This window comes from Bombina bombina, chromosome 6 (genome assembly GCF_027579735.1).
Source record: "Bombina bombina isolate aBomBom1 chromosome 6, aBomBom1.pri, whole genome shotgun sequence".
In the NCBI taxonomy this organism is placed as follows: domain Eukaryota; kingdom Metazoa; phylum Chordata; class Amphibia; order Anura; family Bombinatoridae; genus Bombina; species Bombina bombina.
The window spans coordinates 664,734,234-664,753,887 of record NC_069504.1 but is presented as its reverse complement, the minus strand read 5'-3'; the positions used below and the strand labels follow the sequence as shown (position 1 = coordinate 664,753,887).

General features: G+C 40.4%; 1 protein-coding gene across 2 annotated transcripts in view; it reads right to left on the bottom strand.

Moving 5' to 3' along the window:
* The window catches only part of CRTC3 (CREB regulated transcription coactivator 3), a 668,286-nt gene that overhangs the window by 26,546 nt on the left and 622,086 nt on the right, over positions 1-19,654 (bottom strand). For both annotated transcript variants that reach the window (XM_053717740.1, XM_053717741.1), the window contains 2 exons: positions 10,512-10,592; positions 32-236 (listed from right to left, as the gene is read on the bottom strand). In XM_053717740.1, coding sequence (XP_053573715.1) covers positions 32-236; positions 10,512-10,592 — 286 coding nt within the window. The remainder of the gene's footprint in view (positions 1-31; positions 237-10,511; positions 10,593-19,654) is intronic.

Here is a 19,654-nt window from a genome sequence, read left to right as displayed (position 1 = left end):
AACTTATATCACATAAAAAGTTCAGACTGACCTGTCAGGATAATGTTTGGGACACTTCCTCCACAATTGGAGTACAAATAATTTGGTCGCAGCTGGAAAGGATCCTGTAAATTTCCGTGGCTGCCTCCTAATCCCATTAGTGATGCTTGAGAGTACTGAAGATTCATGTTAGGATCGAAGAAGGCATTGCTATTTGGAAGGGAGCTGCTTGGACTTCCAAACATATCATATTGTTCCTAGAGACATTGGATGACAAATCAGGTTAGCTTTATTGAGCAAATCACATTCCACTGACACTGTAAGACAGAAATATATTAAAGCATTAATGAAAGCAGTAAAACCCTTTATTTAAGAATAAAATGGAAGTTCTGGGTTTAAAGTATACATAAACCAACTTTTAACATTTCCCTGGCAGAAGTGTACTCAATGGCTAATTGAAGTTTACCTTACCAGTGTTCTCCCCAGGACCTTTATAATGGGTGCACCACCCAGCTGATTTTACCAACCAAACAGAAAATATAAATTATGCTTACCTGATCATTTCATTTCCATTGAGGGTAGGAGAGTCCAGGGCTTCATTCATTACTATTGGGAATTAAGAACCTGTCTACCAGGAGGAGGTAAAGACACCCCAACCAAAGGCTTAAATACCTCCCCCACTTCCCTCATCCCCCAGTCATTCTGCCGAGGGAACCAGGAACAGTAGGAGAAATATAAGGGTAAAAAAGGTGCCAGAAGATGAATAAATTTAGGGCCGCCCAACGGAGATACGGGCGGGAGCTGTGGACTCTCCTCCCCTCGATGGAAATGAAATTATCAGGTAAGCATAAATTTATGTTTTCCATCTAAAGGGGAGGAGAGTGCACGGCTTCATTCATTACTATTGGGAACATATACCCAAGCTCTAGAGGACTCTGAATGAAACCGGGAGGGTAAAAGGCGGACCGTAATCTGAGGGCACCACAGCCTGCAAAACCTTTCTCCCAAAAACAGCTTCAGCAGAGACAAAAACATAAAATTTGTAAAACTTTGTAAAAGTGCGTAAGGAGGATCAGGTAGCCGCCTTACAAATTTGCTCCATAGGGGCCTCATTCTTGAAGGCCCAAGACAAAGCCACAGTTCTAGTTGAATGAGCCGTGATCCTCTGAGGAGACTTATGTCCCGCTGTCTCATAAGCCAAGCGAATCAAGCTCCTCAACCAAAAAGACAAAGAAGTAGCAGAGGCCCTTTGCCCCTTGAGCTTCCCAAAATACACCACAAAAAGAGATTAAGACTGTCTGAAATCCTTGGTAGCCTGAAGATAAAACTTCAAGGCACGAACCACATCCAGTTTATGAAGTAACCTCTCCTTTGAAGAAAAAGGGTTAGGACACAAAGAAGGAACAATTATTTCCTGATTGATGTTACGGTTAGACACCACCTTGGGGAGAAACACCAACCCAGTGTGCAGTACCACCTTATCCCCATGAAACACCAGATAAGGAGGGTCACATTGCAAGGCAGCTAGCTCAGATACTCTGCGTGCCGATGCAATAGCCAACAGGAATAGAACCTTCCAGGACAGAACCTTAATATCTATGGGAACCCTCTGCAAAACCTTAAGGACTAAGTTTAAGCTCCAAAGTGGAGCCGACTGCCTAAAGACAGGTCTGATTCTAGACAGAGCCTGAACAAAAGATTTTATGTCAGGGAGCTCGGCAAGTCTCCTATGCAACAAGACTGATAATGCCGGAATCTGTCCCTTTAAGGAACTAGCGGCAAGACCCTTCTTCAAACCATCCTTGAGAAAGGACAGAATCCTGGATTCCTTCACCTTTTGCCAAGGATATCCATGCTTCTCACACCAGGGCAAGTAAGTCCTCCACACCTTATGGTAGATGCGACGAGCTACTGGCTTCCTTGCCTGAATTAGAGTATCAATCACACTTTCAGAAAAGCCTCTCTTAACTAAGACTAGGCATTCAATCTCCACGCAGTCAGCCTCAGAGAATCTAGATTTTGATGCTGAAAAGGGACCTGTGACAGCAGATCCCTGCGACAGGGTAACCTCCACTGCGGAGAGGATGATATACCCACCAGATCCGCAAACCAAATCCTCCGCGGCTACAAAGGAGTAATCAGAATGGCCGAGGCCCGCTCCTGTTTGATGCATGCCACTATGTGAGGTAGAAGTAGTAACGGAGGAAACATGTAAGCTAGGCTGAATCCCAAAGGAATCACTAAGGCATCTATAAGCTCTGCCTGGGGATCCCTGGACGTCGACCCGTATTGAGGTAGCTTGCAATTGAGTCTGGACACCATGAGATCTATCTCCGGCGTTCCCCATCTGTGACAAATCTCCGATAACACTTCGGGGTAAAGAGACCATTCCCCCAGATGGAAGGACTGTCTGCTGAGAAAGTCCGCATCCCAGTTGTCCACACCCGGAATGTGAATAGCTGAGAGCGAGGAGTCGTGGAACTCCGCCCACTCCAGAATCCGAGACACCTCCCTCATCGCCAGGGAGCCCCTTGTACCCCCCTGATGGTTGATGTAAGCCACCAAGGTAATGTTGTTTGTCTGGAATCTGATGAAACCGACTGACCCCAGAGAAGGCCAAGCCTTCAGAGCATTGTAGATTGCTCGTAGTTCTAGGATGTTGATCGGAAGGAGAGACTCCTACCTGGACCACTTTCCTTGTGCCATCCTGGCACCCCAAACAGCTCCCCATCCTGACAGACTGGTGTCCGTGGTCACAATCTCCCAGGACGGTCTCAAGAAGAATGTCCCCATGGACAGTTGCTCCGGACGAATCCACCATGAGAGGGAGTTCCAAGTCCGAGCATCCAGGGATATCAGCTGCAACAGATCTGAATGATCGTCGTTCCACTGTCTCAACATGCACAATTGAAGAAGTCTGAGGTGGAACCTGGTGAATGGGATGACATCTATGCTTGAGACCATGAGACCTATCACCTCCATACATTGAGCCACCGATGGGCTTGAGGAGGACTGAAGGGCAAGACAGTTGGACGCAAGCTTGCTGCGCCGCTGATCTGTGAGAAATATCTTCATGGACAGAGAGTCTATTATCGTGCCCAGGAACTCCACCCTGTTGCTGGGAACTAGGGAACTCTTTCCTGAGTTGATCTTCCAACTGTGAGATTGGAGCAGAAGAAGAAGAGCCCTCAAATGATCCTCTGTAAGGCTGAGCGACGGCGCCTGAACCAGAATGTCGTCCAGGTAAGGCACCACTACAATGCCCTGCATCTGGCCACTGGAAGCAACGCCCCCAGAACCTTCGTGAAGACTTTCGGGGTCGTCGCCAGACCACAATGAAGGGCCACAAACTGGAAGTGTTGGTCCAGAAATGCAAATCTTAGGAACCTGAAGTGGTCCCTGTGGATTGGCACATGAAGATAAGCGTCCTTCAAGTCTATAGTCGTCATGAACTGTCCCTCTTGAAATAGGGACAGAATAGATCTGATCGTTTCCATTTTGAACGATGGAACACTCAGAAACTTGTTTAAACACTTTAGGTCCAGAATCGGGCGGAACGTGCCCTCCTTCTTTGGAACCACAAAAAGGTTGGAATAGTACCCTAGACGCCTTTCTGCTAGGTGTACTGGTACGACAACCTTGAGAGAGGCGAGATCTCTCACACACTATAGAAAAGCCTCTCTCTTCTCTGGTCTTGAAGACAGGTTTGACAGGAGAAATTTGCCCTCGGGCGGATGGGATCTGAACCCTATTCTGTAACCCTGGGAGACCACTTTTAGAACCTAAGGATCCTGAACGTCCTGTAACCATGCGCCTGAGAATAGAGATAATCTGCCCCTACGTGATTCGTAGACCGGTCGGGGGCTGCCCCTTCATGCCGATTTAGTCTCGGTGGGCTTCTTGCTCTGCTTAGAATTGTTCCAAGATTGAGCCGGCTTCCAAGATCCCTTGGACTGGTCCGCTTTTGCGGCGGGTTGTTGGCGCTGGGCCTTGTCCACACGAAAGGGACGAAAAGTAGATCCTTTAGGCTTAGCCTTCTTATCCTGCGGTAGGAAAGCTCCCTTGCCTCCCGTAACCGTGGAAATAAATAAAATAAACAGCCTCACCTTAGAGGTCATGTCCGCAGACCAAGATTTTGGCCACAGAGCCCTGCGCGCTAAAACAGAAAAACCTGACACCTTAGCATTCAGGCAAATAATTTGCATATTGGCATCACAGATGAAAGTATTAGCGATCTTCAGCGCCTTAATCTTCTCCTGTATCTCGTCGATGGATGTCTCCCCCTCGACCATTTCACACAGGGATTCACACCAAAATGTCGCAGCTCCAGCAGACAAACTATCCTTGAGGGGAATAGTCGTCCGCTTCGCGAGCGTAGAAATAGCCCCATCCACCTTAGGGATGGTCCCCCACAGCTCAAGCTGAGAGTCCGAAACGGGGAAAAGTTTTTTAAAGGAAGAAGAAGGGCAAAAGGAAGAACCTAATCGCCCGTCATTCGTTCTTAATAATATTAGCCATCTTAACGGGAACCGGGAAAGACTTAGGTACTACCCTGTCCTCGTAAACCTTGTCAAGCTTAGGAATCGCAGGTTCCTCGGGTATCTTAGGATCCGGAACCTCCAGAGTAGCAATTACCTGCCATAGCAGAAAGTGCAAATTCTCCATCCTAAAACTATAACCAGGCTCCTCCGCCGCCAGAGGTTTAGATGACACGGACTCCGACCCAGAAGGGGCCTCCTCCGAATAGTCCAAGTGGGCCTCGTCCTCGTATAGAATCTCCCATGGGCGAGGACAAACCATGGGCCGGGCCGCTATGATAAACCCTACACTTGCTAGAACGTGGTAAGGCATAGATCACTTTCAAAACCGCCGATTCCAGTTGGTCCGCAAAGTCTGACAGCCAACGAATCTCTCCCGAACGAGTATCGGAGATGAATGTAGGGAATGCACCTCCCGGGACGAAGAACCCTCAGAGGTGGATGGCTCAGTAGTACTAGACATCCATTTACATTTAGATGTTGTAACCTTATCAAGGCATGTGGAACATAGTTGAGCAGGCTGATCTACCAAAACCTCCTCACAATAAACACAGGAATAAGACTTTATTAAGGAAGCAGAGCCTTCCAACGCGTCAGAGTCCTCCATCGCTTGCACGCCTGGTTAGACTAACTTTATTTATTAAAAAAAGGCACCTTTATACCTCCAATGGCCGGGACACTCACCACCTCCTAGGACCCGGACTACAAAAACAGTTACTTCTCCTGTGCAACAGATCAACAGGAAGGATAGATAGCCCCACCCAGTCACATGGAATGCCTGGCAGGACCGCCCCTGCATTACGGAAAAACACGCCAAAAAATGGCCGAGCAAATTTCCGCAAGTAACCTGAAAGTTCCAGACAATGCCAGAGCCTCATCTCGCACATAACGCAGCAATGACACAATAAACAATATCATGTATAAACCCCCTGTTCAATAATCCCCTTTCCAGGAATATTAACCCTTGATTCTGTAAAGATAAAAATGCGCCACACTGTGACCCTGTCTTCTATGTTATCATTATTTTAAAAAACAAAAAACAATCTTACCAGAAACTACGCCATGGAACAGGAACACGGCCCTTCAAGTGTGACAGGTTAGTAGCCTCGCTCCTGACATGGTCTTGAGTGAAGAAAGCAGGCAGCGAAACTCGTCAACGCCGATTGCTTATGGAGCTGTCAATATGAGTCGTGATGGTTTCGCAGAAAGACTCTCCCTGCATCTCTGGACTCTAACTTTCGCCCAGGAGAGGCTGACAGGACTACTTAAAATTCCAGTCCCACTGCAAAGAGTACTACCCTCCATAAGAGACTACTATGAAACTCTGGCAGTCCTCTGCCATCCTCCTGTGATGAAAGGCAAAGAATGACTGGGGGATGAGGGAAGTGGGGGAGGTATTGAAAACCTTTGGCTGGGGTGTCTTTGCCTCCTCCTGGTGGCAAGGTTCTTAATTCCCAATAGTCTTGAATGAAGCTGTGGACTCTCCTTCCCTTTAGATGGAAATAGTGTTAGCCAATATTAAGCTAAAATTACATATTTTCTCCCCCCCCCCCATAAATTATCATTAAAACATTTATGTTAAATTATACAATTACTTTGTAATTTTGGATAGCAGAATATTTTATAATATTAAAAAGCATTACACTGCCCCCACCCGGCTGATTTACAATGCCACCAGGCTGGTAACATTTTCTGTTAGTGCAACCATGAACTAACTGAAATAATGGCTGCAATACATATCAAAATATGAAGGTATCATTGGCTTTTCACTAAAGGAGCTCACTAATTATGTGTAATATATCACATAATCATTGTTAAACATCTATTTGGCACACACAAGGGAATGCCATTTCTCTTCTGCAATCTGAATATAAAAAGAATAGAATTAGTAATTGTCTTCTACACATACATGTGCTTTCATAACGCTATCAGAGAAAGTTAACTTTGAATGGGAATTTAAAACAATTCAACTTGTTAAATGGGATACACGCCCACTTTGGCGAAATATTCCGGCCCATTTGGATCTTTTGAAAAACATAAATTATGCTTACCCGATAATTTAATTTCCTTCTGTATAAGGAGAGTCCACGGCTTCATTCATTACTGTTGGGAAAAACTGAACCTGGTCACCAGGAGGAGGCAAAGACACCCCAGCCAAAGGGATCAAAGTTTCATCAGGCAACTTGGTCAACTTGCTGGCTCCTCCGCAGCCGGAGGCCTAGAGGTAGCAGACTCCGATCCAGAAAGTTCACCCTCTGAAGACTTGGATACTTGAAAAATAGACAAATCTAATAAATCACTGGAAAGCAATGTTTAACCTTTCGCTTGCGCTTGGCAGGGCGAGGTAAAGCACTAAGAACCTCAGTCTTTAACTGTGCGGTAAAGTCTGATGGTAAAAGGCTCCCTTCAGACAGAGGATCAGGCGTGCTACGGGAAGCTGCATGGGAGATGACTGAAGGGTATGCACCTCACGGGACGGCGAGTCCTCAGAGGTGGACGGCTCAGTAGTACTAAAGAGGTTTAACTTCTTAGATATAATAGCCTTGTTGATGCATAGGCCTCCTCACAATATAGACATATATTACTATTAGGAATAGAGGGAGTACCCTCAAGCATATCAGAATCCTCCATAGCTTGCGCTAGTAACAGTAGGACACAGAATAAATGATCTTTTTATTTCTCACAAAAACGGCACCTTTATACTCCCAATGACTGGGGCACTCACCACCTCCTATACCCAGGCAAACAGAGAAGCAAACGTCTTCTTTGACAGCTAGCTCGGTCAGGAAAGAGAAAACGAAAGTGTGACCACACCCGGTCACGTGGTGTGCAAGGAAGGACCGCCCCTGCTATGAGAAAAAGCTTGCCAAGCTACAAGCTGCGCAGCGTTCAAAGTGAAAGTAAAAACCTGTGTGTTCCAATACTGCATAACAAACAGTCTATGAGTCCAATAAATATCACACATAAAGAAGCATAAAATCAAAGTATCACATTTGATTAATCCCCACTGTTCAATAACCTCCCTCAGGAGATATTAACCCCAGATTTTATTAAAAAAAAAGGAGTCACACAATGACCCTGTCTTCAGCGTTTTCAACATATGTAAAAATTGAAACGATCTTACCAGAATCCGTGCTGTGGAACAGAAACACAGCCTCTCAAGTGTGACAGTCTTGTAGCATCGCTCCTGACATGGACTTGAGTGAAGAAAAAGCAGACAGTGAAACTCATCAACACTGATTGCTTAAGGAGCTGTTAGCAGGCAGTCTGGATGGGTTCGCAGGAAGACTCTCCCTGCATCTCCAGACTCTAACTTTCGTCAATGCTCTGACTGAAAAACTGACAAGACTACTTAAAACTCCAGTCCCATATTGAAGGACATATATCCCTCCTGAGGAACAACTCCGAAATCTTCTGACACTTCTCTGCCATCCTCCTGTGACGAAAGGCAAAGAATGACTGGGGGATAGGGGAAGTGGGAGAGGTATTTAAGCCTTTGGCTGGGGTGTCTTTGCCTCCTCCTGGTGGCCAGGTTCAGTATTTCCCCAACAGTAAGGAATTAAGCCGTGGACTCTCCTTATATTAAAAAGGAAATAAGAATTCTAAACATTTTCAAAAGGACATCTCCTAAATGCAAGGTATTTCCCTTCAGCAGGAAAACAAACAAGGAACATATTTCAGCCATACATTTCTGGTGGCATTTCTAACTACAGCATAAAAGTGGCTCCTATGTAGATCACATTAAGACACGTGATGCAAGAGGGTACGTTGATGTTCCCTATGTCCACAGGGAATATACATTTTTCATAACCAATAAAAAATTAAAACATATGAACACTATAAGATGTATGTATGTATTAGATGTGTGCATTTGGATTCTTTGTTAGGCATTTGGCTCTTTTCGTAGCCGAAATTTATTCTTTTGAAGCTGCAACACACTAAGATATGGATTTGCACGGATCTTAGTGTGTTGAACTTTAACATGAATAAATCCGTCTCTGAAAAGAGCTGAATGACACAAGCACCCTTTTTCTTTGCCATTCAAATCCTAACTAAGGAGTGTGTATTTATATATATACATATATATACACATATATATAAACAAATGTAAACAAATTATATTGAGGTAGTTTAATTAGTAAACCCTTATCACTGGACTTCTTTATTTTGATCAGAATTAATTTTGAATAAACCAACTGCAAATTATGATTTCTTAATGGTAACAATGAACAATAGAAAGACTAAAAAAAATCTTACAGGGGCATTAAACACTAAATACATTTAATGTACCTTCCTCTAATTATGCGTGCTGCCATTTTGGAACCTATGTTACATTTGAGGTATCTAAAGCAATGTAATGCAACAAAAGTTATATTTCAGCATAGCGGCACCCATGACTAGAGGAAGGCAGAGCATAACCTCAATATAAGTCTTAGAAAATGTATTTAGGACTCGTATTAAATGTTGCACGTGATCAATTTCAGCTTTTTGCAAGCGATGGAAATAGGGCTCGTATTAAAAGTTGAAAGTAAATACGCTCATATTACAAGATGAAAGAGCGCTATCACATTTTATGCTTGTCAGATTAACACGACTGAAAACAGTAGTGTATTAAAAAAATATGCACTAAACACAACATAAATACATTGAAAATTACAGTTAAATTCATATAAACACTATCTGATAAAAATTATTCATAGAGATATGAAAAAAAGTTAAAAAGGACACAAAGGTATATGGTATAGGACAAGGTGTTTGACTGCAAATGGCTATATTGTATATATACATGTATTACTGTATATTTACAATACATATTTAACATTCAAATGTTCTTCACATACAGGACAATGTTATTTTTATTGTATGTATGTATGTGTGTATATATATATATATATATATATATATATATATATATATATATATATATATATATATACACACACACACATACATTCATACCTATACCTGTATATCTATTCCTATAGATAAATATATATATATATATACATACACAGGTGGCCCTCGTTTTACAACGGTTCAATTTACACCGTTTCAGAATAACAACCTTTTTTCCTAGTCATGTGACTGCTACTGAAAAGCATTGAGAAGCAGTGCATTTATTAAAATAGCCAGTAGATGGAGCTGTCCGCTTGTGTTGCAGAAAAGCCAAGCAAGCTGAAATTAATCAGGTTAACCAGACCTGAGCTTACAAGCAGATTTCAAAGGAACAAGATCTTCCTGTCTATAAATCAGTCCAGATTGGAATGCATAGAAAGAACTGTTTGCAGAAAAATTCAAGTGAAGTCTGTGTTGTGTGATTGTTTTATTAGGTTTATAATGCTGTTTAGCATTTAAAGTCTTCATTTCAAAGCTTTAAAAAATAATGTATTAGGTGTTACTTATGACAATTTTGAGAGGGGCCTGGAACCTATCTCCCTCACTTCCCAATGACTTACATTATAAACTGGGTTTCAATTTACAATGGTTTCATTTACAACCATTCCTTCTGGAACCTAACCCCGGCGTAAACTGAGGGCTACCTGTATATAGATATATAGGTTTAAATACCTACTTTACATTATCGGATATATAAATGTAGAAAAATAGAACATAATGATGTAAAATATGCGGAATATGCTTCAGGTTTCGCACTTTATGTCTAATGCGGTGTCGGGTTAGAACGGGTTAAGAATTAGTAATCTTAAAAATTTGAAATAATCCATAGAATATATATAATTACAGTATGTATGATCATTTTTAATAATCAAGATTTATATTTAATAATATTTCAAGAAAGCACATAAAGATTAGTAATTCTGCATGTGCGCAAACCCGACACACCGTTAGATGTAAAGCGCGTTATGCATATTATTTGTAATCTAGCCCTTAGTGTTTAATGTCCCTTTAATTATAAAATATTATTTCTATATGGAAAGAGCAAGAATTAGAATAATATTAAACATATAAACATATTAAAATATAAACACTACTAACCTGCTGCCATAGATACTTTCCCTGCCTTGTAGGCTGCTGCTGATCGAAGAAAGAATCTGCAAATAAGCCACTTAGAGCACTCTAAGGAAAAAAATAGATGAAAAGTTGTAATGTTATAATTATTGAGATGTATATATATATATATATATATATATATATATATATATATATATATATATATACCTGCATACATGTTAAGATAGATCATTGGAATAAATGAAATTATTTGGAGGTGAACTATATCCAGTTTAATAGGTTAATCATTCAACTTTTCAGCTGTGCTTTATTGGAAAAAAAAAATTATTACCGTAATGATAACAATTTAAATAGTATTATTCAACTAAAGAAAAATAACTATTACCTAAATAATAACAATTAAAATAGGTTTATTTAACTAAAACAATAAAAAAAAAAATTTCCAAACTTTTTATTGAGGTATAAATCAAGACATATACAATAGGCATGTCAGAAAAAATTAGACAACAAAATTACTTTCAGACATATTGTGAATACATCTATACAAAATAAACAGGTTGTGTGTAACTGACAATAGTGGAGAATGTAATATACCGTATGTCTTGCTACTGATATAAACCCTCTACTAATCACATGAGGACTCTTTTGGACCTCTTAGTATTACTATATATACAAAAATTCAGAGGGTTATCATGTTCACTAGGGGACTACTCTTGAGTTCCTAAGGAAAACCTCTATTTTTATATTTTTAACTCTGTGAACTGAATGTATAGGACATTGTTATATATTTGCTTGTATATATATATGATCTATGCGTCTGTAAATAAATAATAATATGAGGCCATATGTGGACCTCCAGAACTCTATTAATTATATCTATAATGCATATCAATACTAGTAACAGGAGTATCTAGGATATTGAGACATGTCGCAATAAAATTGACTCTGGAGACCTGTACAATTATAATGAACTCCTATATACTGGCTAGCAGCTCTATACAGCTCAACCACATCTCATATTTGTCACAATCTGAGCTGAGTGTGAAAACCAGTTAGTGACTGTACATAAGTGTAAAGAAGAGATATGTACTAAGATTAACATACATGGCAGTATACATACAAATATATAAACTAATGTTATTAAAACTTACTCTTAAAAATAGGAACTTAACTCTTTAACCCTCCAGAGAAAGAATTGTGGAATACAAACATATTATATAGCGTATCATAGCTTCTTCTTGGCATGTATATGACTTTAAAGGCAGCTAGACTAATAACTCAAGGGTTATCTAGATATAGAAGGTCACATATCTTGGTCAGTACAGCTCTATGTACAGCGGGGTTAATAATTACCCTGGAAAGTTTTATGTTCATCCCCAAGGCAATACTGAGCTTACTAAGCCTTAACTCTGGATTGAAGAACTAGCCCACTACGGACCTAGGGGACAAGTGTGGCATGATGAAAGTACTTAAACTGCTGACCGGACCGGTAAAATCAGCTTTGTAGCATGGATCATCGTCTGAGTCAGGGATTTTCTCTCGAGCAATAGCCCCCCACTGCCAAAGCATACCTCGCTGCCCACCCACATCATTGGAGTGGGGAGAGTGGCACAATAGGTCGCTTCAGGTCATCAAAGCCTTCATGATGTAGCTTGGTGTCGGAGACTCGGCCATACCGCATCCTCCTCTGGTAGGCCTCTACTTCGCCATGCCTCTGAGATAAATTGAACAGTTGCTCGCTGTTAGCTTCATCCGTTATCGGGCAGGAAGGCATAATCCAAGTCGTCATAGGGACCAAAGCCCAAGACCTCTCTCTAATCTCAGTGTCCTCACGATTTTCCTTTGCTGGAGGAGCTCTGTCGGCTGTACTTACTATTGCAACACATTATATTTAATTTTTAATGCATGGCCCTCCCTCCTCACACTGGGATCCTTGTGCAGATCTATTCCCACTCTAAATAATCTTCTATTCAGTAAACTTCTTGAAACTTAGTATGTGTTGATTTTGTGTACATAGATTTGCAGGGGAGCAATGGCATTACAGGGACAGTAAACGCAAAATTAAAGTTACATGATTCAGAAAGGACATGCAATTTTTAACAGTTTTCCAATGTAACAATCTTATCTTATTTGCTTTGTTCTTTTGGTATCCATTGTTGAAAAGCATACAGTTAGTCTCAGAAGCAATGCACTACGGTGAGCTAGCAGCATGTCACTATCTCACTCAAAGTGTTCAGCTAGGCTAGATAAATTAAGCATATTTGATAATAGAAGTAAATCTGAAATCAGAAAATTACATGCTCTGATACCCAAACATTTTCTTTCATGATTATGTCCCTTCAAGGTCTATTTCTCAACTTTGTATATTTATTTTATATTATTTTTGCTGTGAATAATGGGCATGTTATTCTTGCATACACAAATTCACAGTTTTGAGAAAGACACAACCAATAATATGTGATATCTGCAAGATAGAAAAATTGCCCGAAATAATTTTACAGAAACCTTTGGGAGAGCATAACGTGAAAGGATTAATGGAATTCATTTATCAAAAAATATTGAACATTACAGCCATGAATATACAGCATCTTGCTATATAATTAAAAATGAATCTATATTTCAGGATGAATAACCTTTATATTATAATGTATCTTAAATACAACCATCTTTAAATATATTTTTCCTCAAAAAACTTATTTAAAAAATACTATTTAAATTTAAAAAAAAAAAAATCTGATTTAATTTAAAAAATCTGAATAAAAAAAATTGGTTTAGAAAAACAAATACAATTATTTTTATCCACCCTGGTGTAGACACACACAAAAAAACTAAGGAATGCATCCCTGTAATATCATACAAAGTATACATGCAATGCAAAAATACCCATAAAAACATAATTTTGCTTACCTGATAATTTGTTTTCTTTCATGATGGTAAGAGTCCACAAATCATCACATTTAAGATATGTTTACTGTCCACCAGGAGGTAGACAGGGAAGTACATCCCACATGTGATAATTAATGAACACCAAGGTGGATAAAAATAAATAATGAAATAAATAATAATAAATAAAAGTTAAAAAAAATTATCATTATTGGTTGTGTCATTCTCAAAACTGTGAATTTGTGTCTGCAAGAATAACTTGCCCATTGTTCACAGCAAAAGTGATATAAAATAAATATACAGAGTTGAGAAATAGACTTTGAAGGGACATAATCATGAAAGAAATATATTTAGGTTGATTTTTCCTCAAAACAGAAGCCTTGTTCCTAAAGGCAAAAGAAGCAGAAACTGATCTAGTGAAATGGGATGTAATACGTTTAGGGGACAACAAGCAAGCTTTGTGAATTATCTGTTTTAGCCAAGAAGCTAGAGTGACAGCTGTAGCCTTTTGTCCCTTATGAGGACCCGAAAAACTGACAAATTAGAACTTTGTCTAAAATATTTTGCACCATATAAATTAAACTTTAAAGCTCTAACTATATGTAGATATGTAAAAGTCTCTTATTAAAATTTTTTAGGATTTGGACATAAGGAACGATCTACAATCTCCTGATGTTTTCAGATATCACTATTTTAGGAAGAAAGCAATACAGAGGTCTCAGTACAGTCTTATCTTGGTAAACAAATAACGTAAGGAGACTCACAGGAGAAAGCAGAGAGTTCAGAAACTCTCCTGGCAGAAGTTATTGCTTTAAGAAATAATACCTTCCATGAAATAAGCTGAATGTTAATATTATGCATGGGCTCAAAAGGAAGAGCTTGCAAGACAATTAAAACCAGATTTAAATTCCACGGAGGAGAGACTTGTTTCATTACAGAAAATATTCTAACTAAAGCCTGAATGGAAGCTTGAACATCTGGAAGCTTGGCTATTTTCCTGTGATAAAACAACAGAAAGGGCTGAAATCTGGGACAAAAACTGTGAACAAAAACTAACCCTGTAGAACTAGAGGTAAAATAATTGGTATGCTCTTCGTTTTGAAAATAGAAACTCCAGGATAGTTCTGAAAGTGCCCTCCTTTCTTGGAACAATAAAAGTGTTCGAATAAAAACCATGACCCTGTTCTAACACTGGGACAGGTTTTATAACCCCAAGTTCCAAATCCTGAACACAATGAAGAAAAGCAGAAATAAATCTGTACTGGTAGGGGCACATTCATACGGATTTAGAATTGGTGGACTTTTTCCGGGAGTACCTGACTTCAAAGAAGGCTTGGAAGACTCAGGGTCTTGAGAGGAAGATGAATCTTGATTTTTTTGAGGAGCAAAAAGAGTGAAAACGACTGACAGATCTGTTCTTTCCCTTAGACCTCTTGTCCTGTGGAAGAAAGGCACCCTTTCTTAAATTAACTGAGGAAATTATAGCATCTAAGCCTGGTCCAAAAAGTATCTTTCCCTGAAAAGAAAGCCAACATCTGCAGACCAAGATTTGAGCCATAAAGCTCTTCTGGTCAGAAAGGCAAACACCATATTTTAAGCATTAATACAAATAATGTCAACTACTGCATCACAAATGAATTAATGTGCAGGGCGAAGTAATTTAAAGTGACAGTCAAATCCAAAAAAAAAAAAAAAACTTTCATGTAACAACTTTCCAATTTACTTTTATCACCAATTTTGCGTTGTTCTCTTGGTATTTTTAGTTGAAAGCTAAATCTAAGAGGTTCATATGCTAATTTCTTAGACCTTGAAGGCCGCCTCTAATCTAAATGCATTTTTACAGTTTTTCACCATTAGAGGGCGTTCGTTCATGTGTTTCATATAGATAACATTGAGCTCATGCATTTGAATTTACAGAGGAGTGAGCACTGATTGGCTAAAATGCAAGTCTGTCAAAAGAACTGAAATAACATAATTTATGCTTACCTGATAAATTTATTTCTCTTGTAGTGTATCCAGTCCACGGATCATCCATTACTTATGGGATATTCTCCTTCCCAACAGGAAGTTGCAAGAGGATCACCCACAGCAAAGCTGCTATATAGCTCCTCCCCTCACTGCCATAGCCAGTCATTCAACCGAAACAAGACGAGAAAGGAGAAACCATAGGGTGCAGTGGTGACTGTAGTTTAATTAAAATTTAGACCTGCCTTAAAAAGACAGGGCGGGCCGTGGACTGGATACACTACAAGAGAAAACATAATTTATGTAAGAACTTACCTGATAAATTAATTTCTTTCATATTAGCAAGAGTCCATGAGCTAGTGACGTATGGGATATACATTCCTACCAGGAGGGGCAAAGTTTCCCAAACCTCAAAATGCCTACAAATACACCCCTCACCACACCCACAAATCAGTTTAACGAATAGCCAAGAAGTGGGGTGATAAGAAAAAAGTGCGAAAGCATATAAAATAAGGAATTGGAATAATTGTGCTTTATACAAAAAAATCATAACCACCACAAAAAAGGGCGGGCCTCATGGACTCTTGCTAATATGAAAGAAATGAATTTATCAGGTAAGTTCTTACATAAATTATGTTTTCTTTCATGTAATTAGCAAGAGTCCATGAGCTAGTGACGTATGGGATAATGACTACCCAAGATGTGGATCTTTCCACGCAAGAGTCACTAGAGAGGGAGGGATAAAATAAAGACAGCCAATTCCTGCTGAAAATAATCCACACCCAAAAACATAATTTATGTAAGAACTTACCTGATAAATTCATTTCTTTCATATTAGCAAGAGTCCATGAGCTAGTGACGTATGGGATATACATTCCTACCAGGAGGGGCAAAGTTTCCCAAACCTTAAAATGCCTATAAATACACCCCTCACCACACCCACAATTCAGTTTAACGAATAGCCAAGAAGTGGGGTGATAAGAAAAAAGTGCGAAAGCATATAAAATAAGGAATTGGAATAATTGTGCTTTATACAAAAAATCATAACCACCACAAAAAAGGGCGGGCCTCATGGACTCTTGCTAATATGAAAGAAATGAATTTATCAGGTAAGTTCTTACATAAATTATGTTTTCTTTCATGTAATTAGCAAGAGTCCATGAGCTAGTGACGTATGGGATAATGACTACCCAAGATGTGGATCTTTCCACACAAGAGTCACTAGAGAGGGAGGGATAAAATAAAGACAGCCAATTCCTGCTGAAAATAATCCACACCCAAAATAAAGTTTAATGAAAAACATAAGCAGAAGATTCAAACTGAAACCGCTGCCTGAAGTACTTTTCTACCAAAAACTGCTTCAGAAGAAGAAAATACAACAAAATGGTAGAATTTGGTAAAAGTATGCAAAGAGAACCAAGTTGCCACTTTGCAAATCTGATCAACCGAAGCTTCATTCCTAAACGCCCAGGAAGTAGAAACTGACCTAGTAGAATGAGCTGTAATCCTATGAGGCGGAGTCTTACCCGACTCAAAATAGGCAAGATGAAATAAAGATTTCAACCAAGATGCCAAAGAAATGGCAGAAGTTTTCTGGCCTTTCTAAAACCGGAAAAGATAACAAATAAACCAGAAGTCTTTCGGAAAGACTTAATAGCTTCAACATAATATTTCAAAGCTCTAATAACATCCAAAGAATGCAACGATTTCTCCTTAGAATTCTTAGGATTAGGACATAATGAAGGAACCACAATGTCTCTACTAATGTTGTTGGAATTCACAACTTAGGTAAAAATTCAAAAGAAGTTCGCAACACCGCCTTATCCTGATGAAAAATCAGAAAAGGAGACTCACAAGAAAACAGAATTTATGTTTACCTGATAAATTTCTTTCTCCAACGGTGTGTCCGGTCCACGGCGTCATCCTTACTTGTGGGATATTCTCTTCCCCAACAGGAAATGGCAAAGAGCCCAGCAAAGCTGGTCACATGATCCCTCCTAGGCTCCGCCTACCCCAGTCATTCGACCGACGTTAAGGAGGAATATTAGCATAGGAGAAACCATATGGTACCGTGGTGACTGTAGTTAAAGAAAATAAATTATCAGACCTGATTAAAAAAACCAGGGCGGGCCGTGGACCGGACACACCGTTGGAGAAAGAAATTTATCAGGTAAACATAAATTCTGTTTTCTCCAACATAGGTGTGTCCGGTCCACGGCGTCATCCTTACTTGTGGGAACCAATACCAAAGCTTTAGGACACGGATGAAGGGAGGGAGCAAATCAGGTCACCTAAATGGAAGGCACCACGGCTTGCAAAACCTTTCTCCCAAAAATAGCCTCAGAAGAAGCAAAAGTATCAAACTTGTAAAATTTGGTAAAAGTGTGCAGTGAAGACCAAGTCGCTGCCCTACATATCTGATCAACAGAAGCCTCGTTCTTGAAGGCCCATGTGGAAGCCACAGCCCTAGTGGAATGAGCTGTGATTCTTTCGGGAGGCTGCCGTCCGGCAGTCTCGTAAGCCAATCTGATGATGCTTTTAATCCAAAAAGAGAGAGAGGTAGAAGTTGCTTTTTGACCTCTCCTTTTACCTGAATAAACAACAAACAAGGAAGATGTTTGTCTAAAATCCTTTGTAGCATCTAAATAGAATTTTAGAGCGCGAACAACATCCAAATTGTGCAACAAACGTTCCTTCTTTGAAACTGGTTTCGGACACAGAGAAGGCACGATAATCTCCTGGTTAATGTTTTTGTTAGAAACAACTTTCGGAAGAAAACCAGGTTTAGTATGTAAAACCACCTTATCTGCATGGAACACCAGATAAGGAGGGGAACACTGCAGAGCAGATAATTCTGAAACTCTTCTAGCAGAAGAAATTGCAACTAAAAACAAAACTTTCCAAGATAATAACTTAATATCAACGGAATGTAAGGGTTCAAACGGAACCCCCTGAAGAACTGAAAGAACTAAATTGAGACTCCAAGGAGGAGTCAAAGGTTTGTAAACAGGCTTAATTCTAACCAAAGCCTGAACAAAGGCTTGAACATCTGGCACAGCTGCCAGCTTTTTGTGAAGTAACACCGACAAGGCAGAAATCTGTCCCTTCAGGGAACTTGCCGATAATCCTTTTTCCAATCCTTCTTGAAGGAAGGATAGAATCCTAGGAATCTTAACCTTGTCCCAAGGGAATCCTTTAGATTCACACCAACAGATATATTTTTTCCAAATTTTGTGGTAAATCTTTCTAGTTACAGGCTTTCTGGCCTGAACAAGAGTATCGATAACAGAATCTGAGAAACCTCGCTTCGATAAAATCAAGCGTTCAATCTCCAGGCAGTCAGCTGGAGTGAAACCAGATTCGGATGTTCGAACGGACCCTGAACAAGAAGGTCTCGTCTCAAAGGTAGCTTCCAAGGTGGAGCCGATGACATATTCACCAGATCTGCATACCAAGTCCTGCGTGGCCACGCAGGAGCTATCAAGATCACCGACGCCCTCTCCTAATTGATCCTGGCTACCAGCCTGGGAATGAGAGGAAACGGCGGAAACACATAAGCTAGTTTGAAGGTCCAAGGTGCTACTAGTGCATCCACTAGAGCCGCCTTGGGATCCCTGGATCTGGACCCGTAACAGGGAACTTTGAAGTTCTGACGAGAGGCCATTAGATCCATGTCTGGAATGCCCCACAGCTGAGTGACTAGGGCAAAGATTTCCGGATGGAGTTCCCACTCCCCCGGATGCAATGTCTGACGACTCAGAAAATCCGCTTCCCAATTTTCCACTCCCGGGATGTGGATAGCAGACAGGTGGCAGGAGTGAGACTCCGCCCATAGAATAATCTTGGTCACTTCCTCCATCGCTAGGGAACTCCTTGTTCCCCCCTGATGGTTGATGTACGCAACAGTCGTCATGTTGTCTGATTGAAACCGTATGAACTTGGTCCTCGCTAGCTGAGGCCAAGCCTTGAGAGCATTGAATATCGCTCTCAGTTCCAGAATATTTATCGGTAGAAGAGATTCTTCCCGAGACCAAAGACCCTGAGCTTTCAGGGATCCCCAGACCGCGCCCCAGCCCGTCAGACTGGCGTCGGTCGTGACAATGACCCACTCTGGTCTGCGGAATGTCATCCCTTGTGACAGGTTGTCCAGGGACAGCCACCAACGGAGTGAGTCTCTGGTCCTCTGATTTACTTGTATCTTTGGAGACAAGTCTGTATAGTCCCCATTCCACTGACTGAGCATGCACAGTTGTAATGGTCTTAGATGAATGCGCGCAAAAGGAACTATGTCCATTGCCGCTACCATCAACCCGATCACT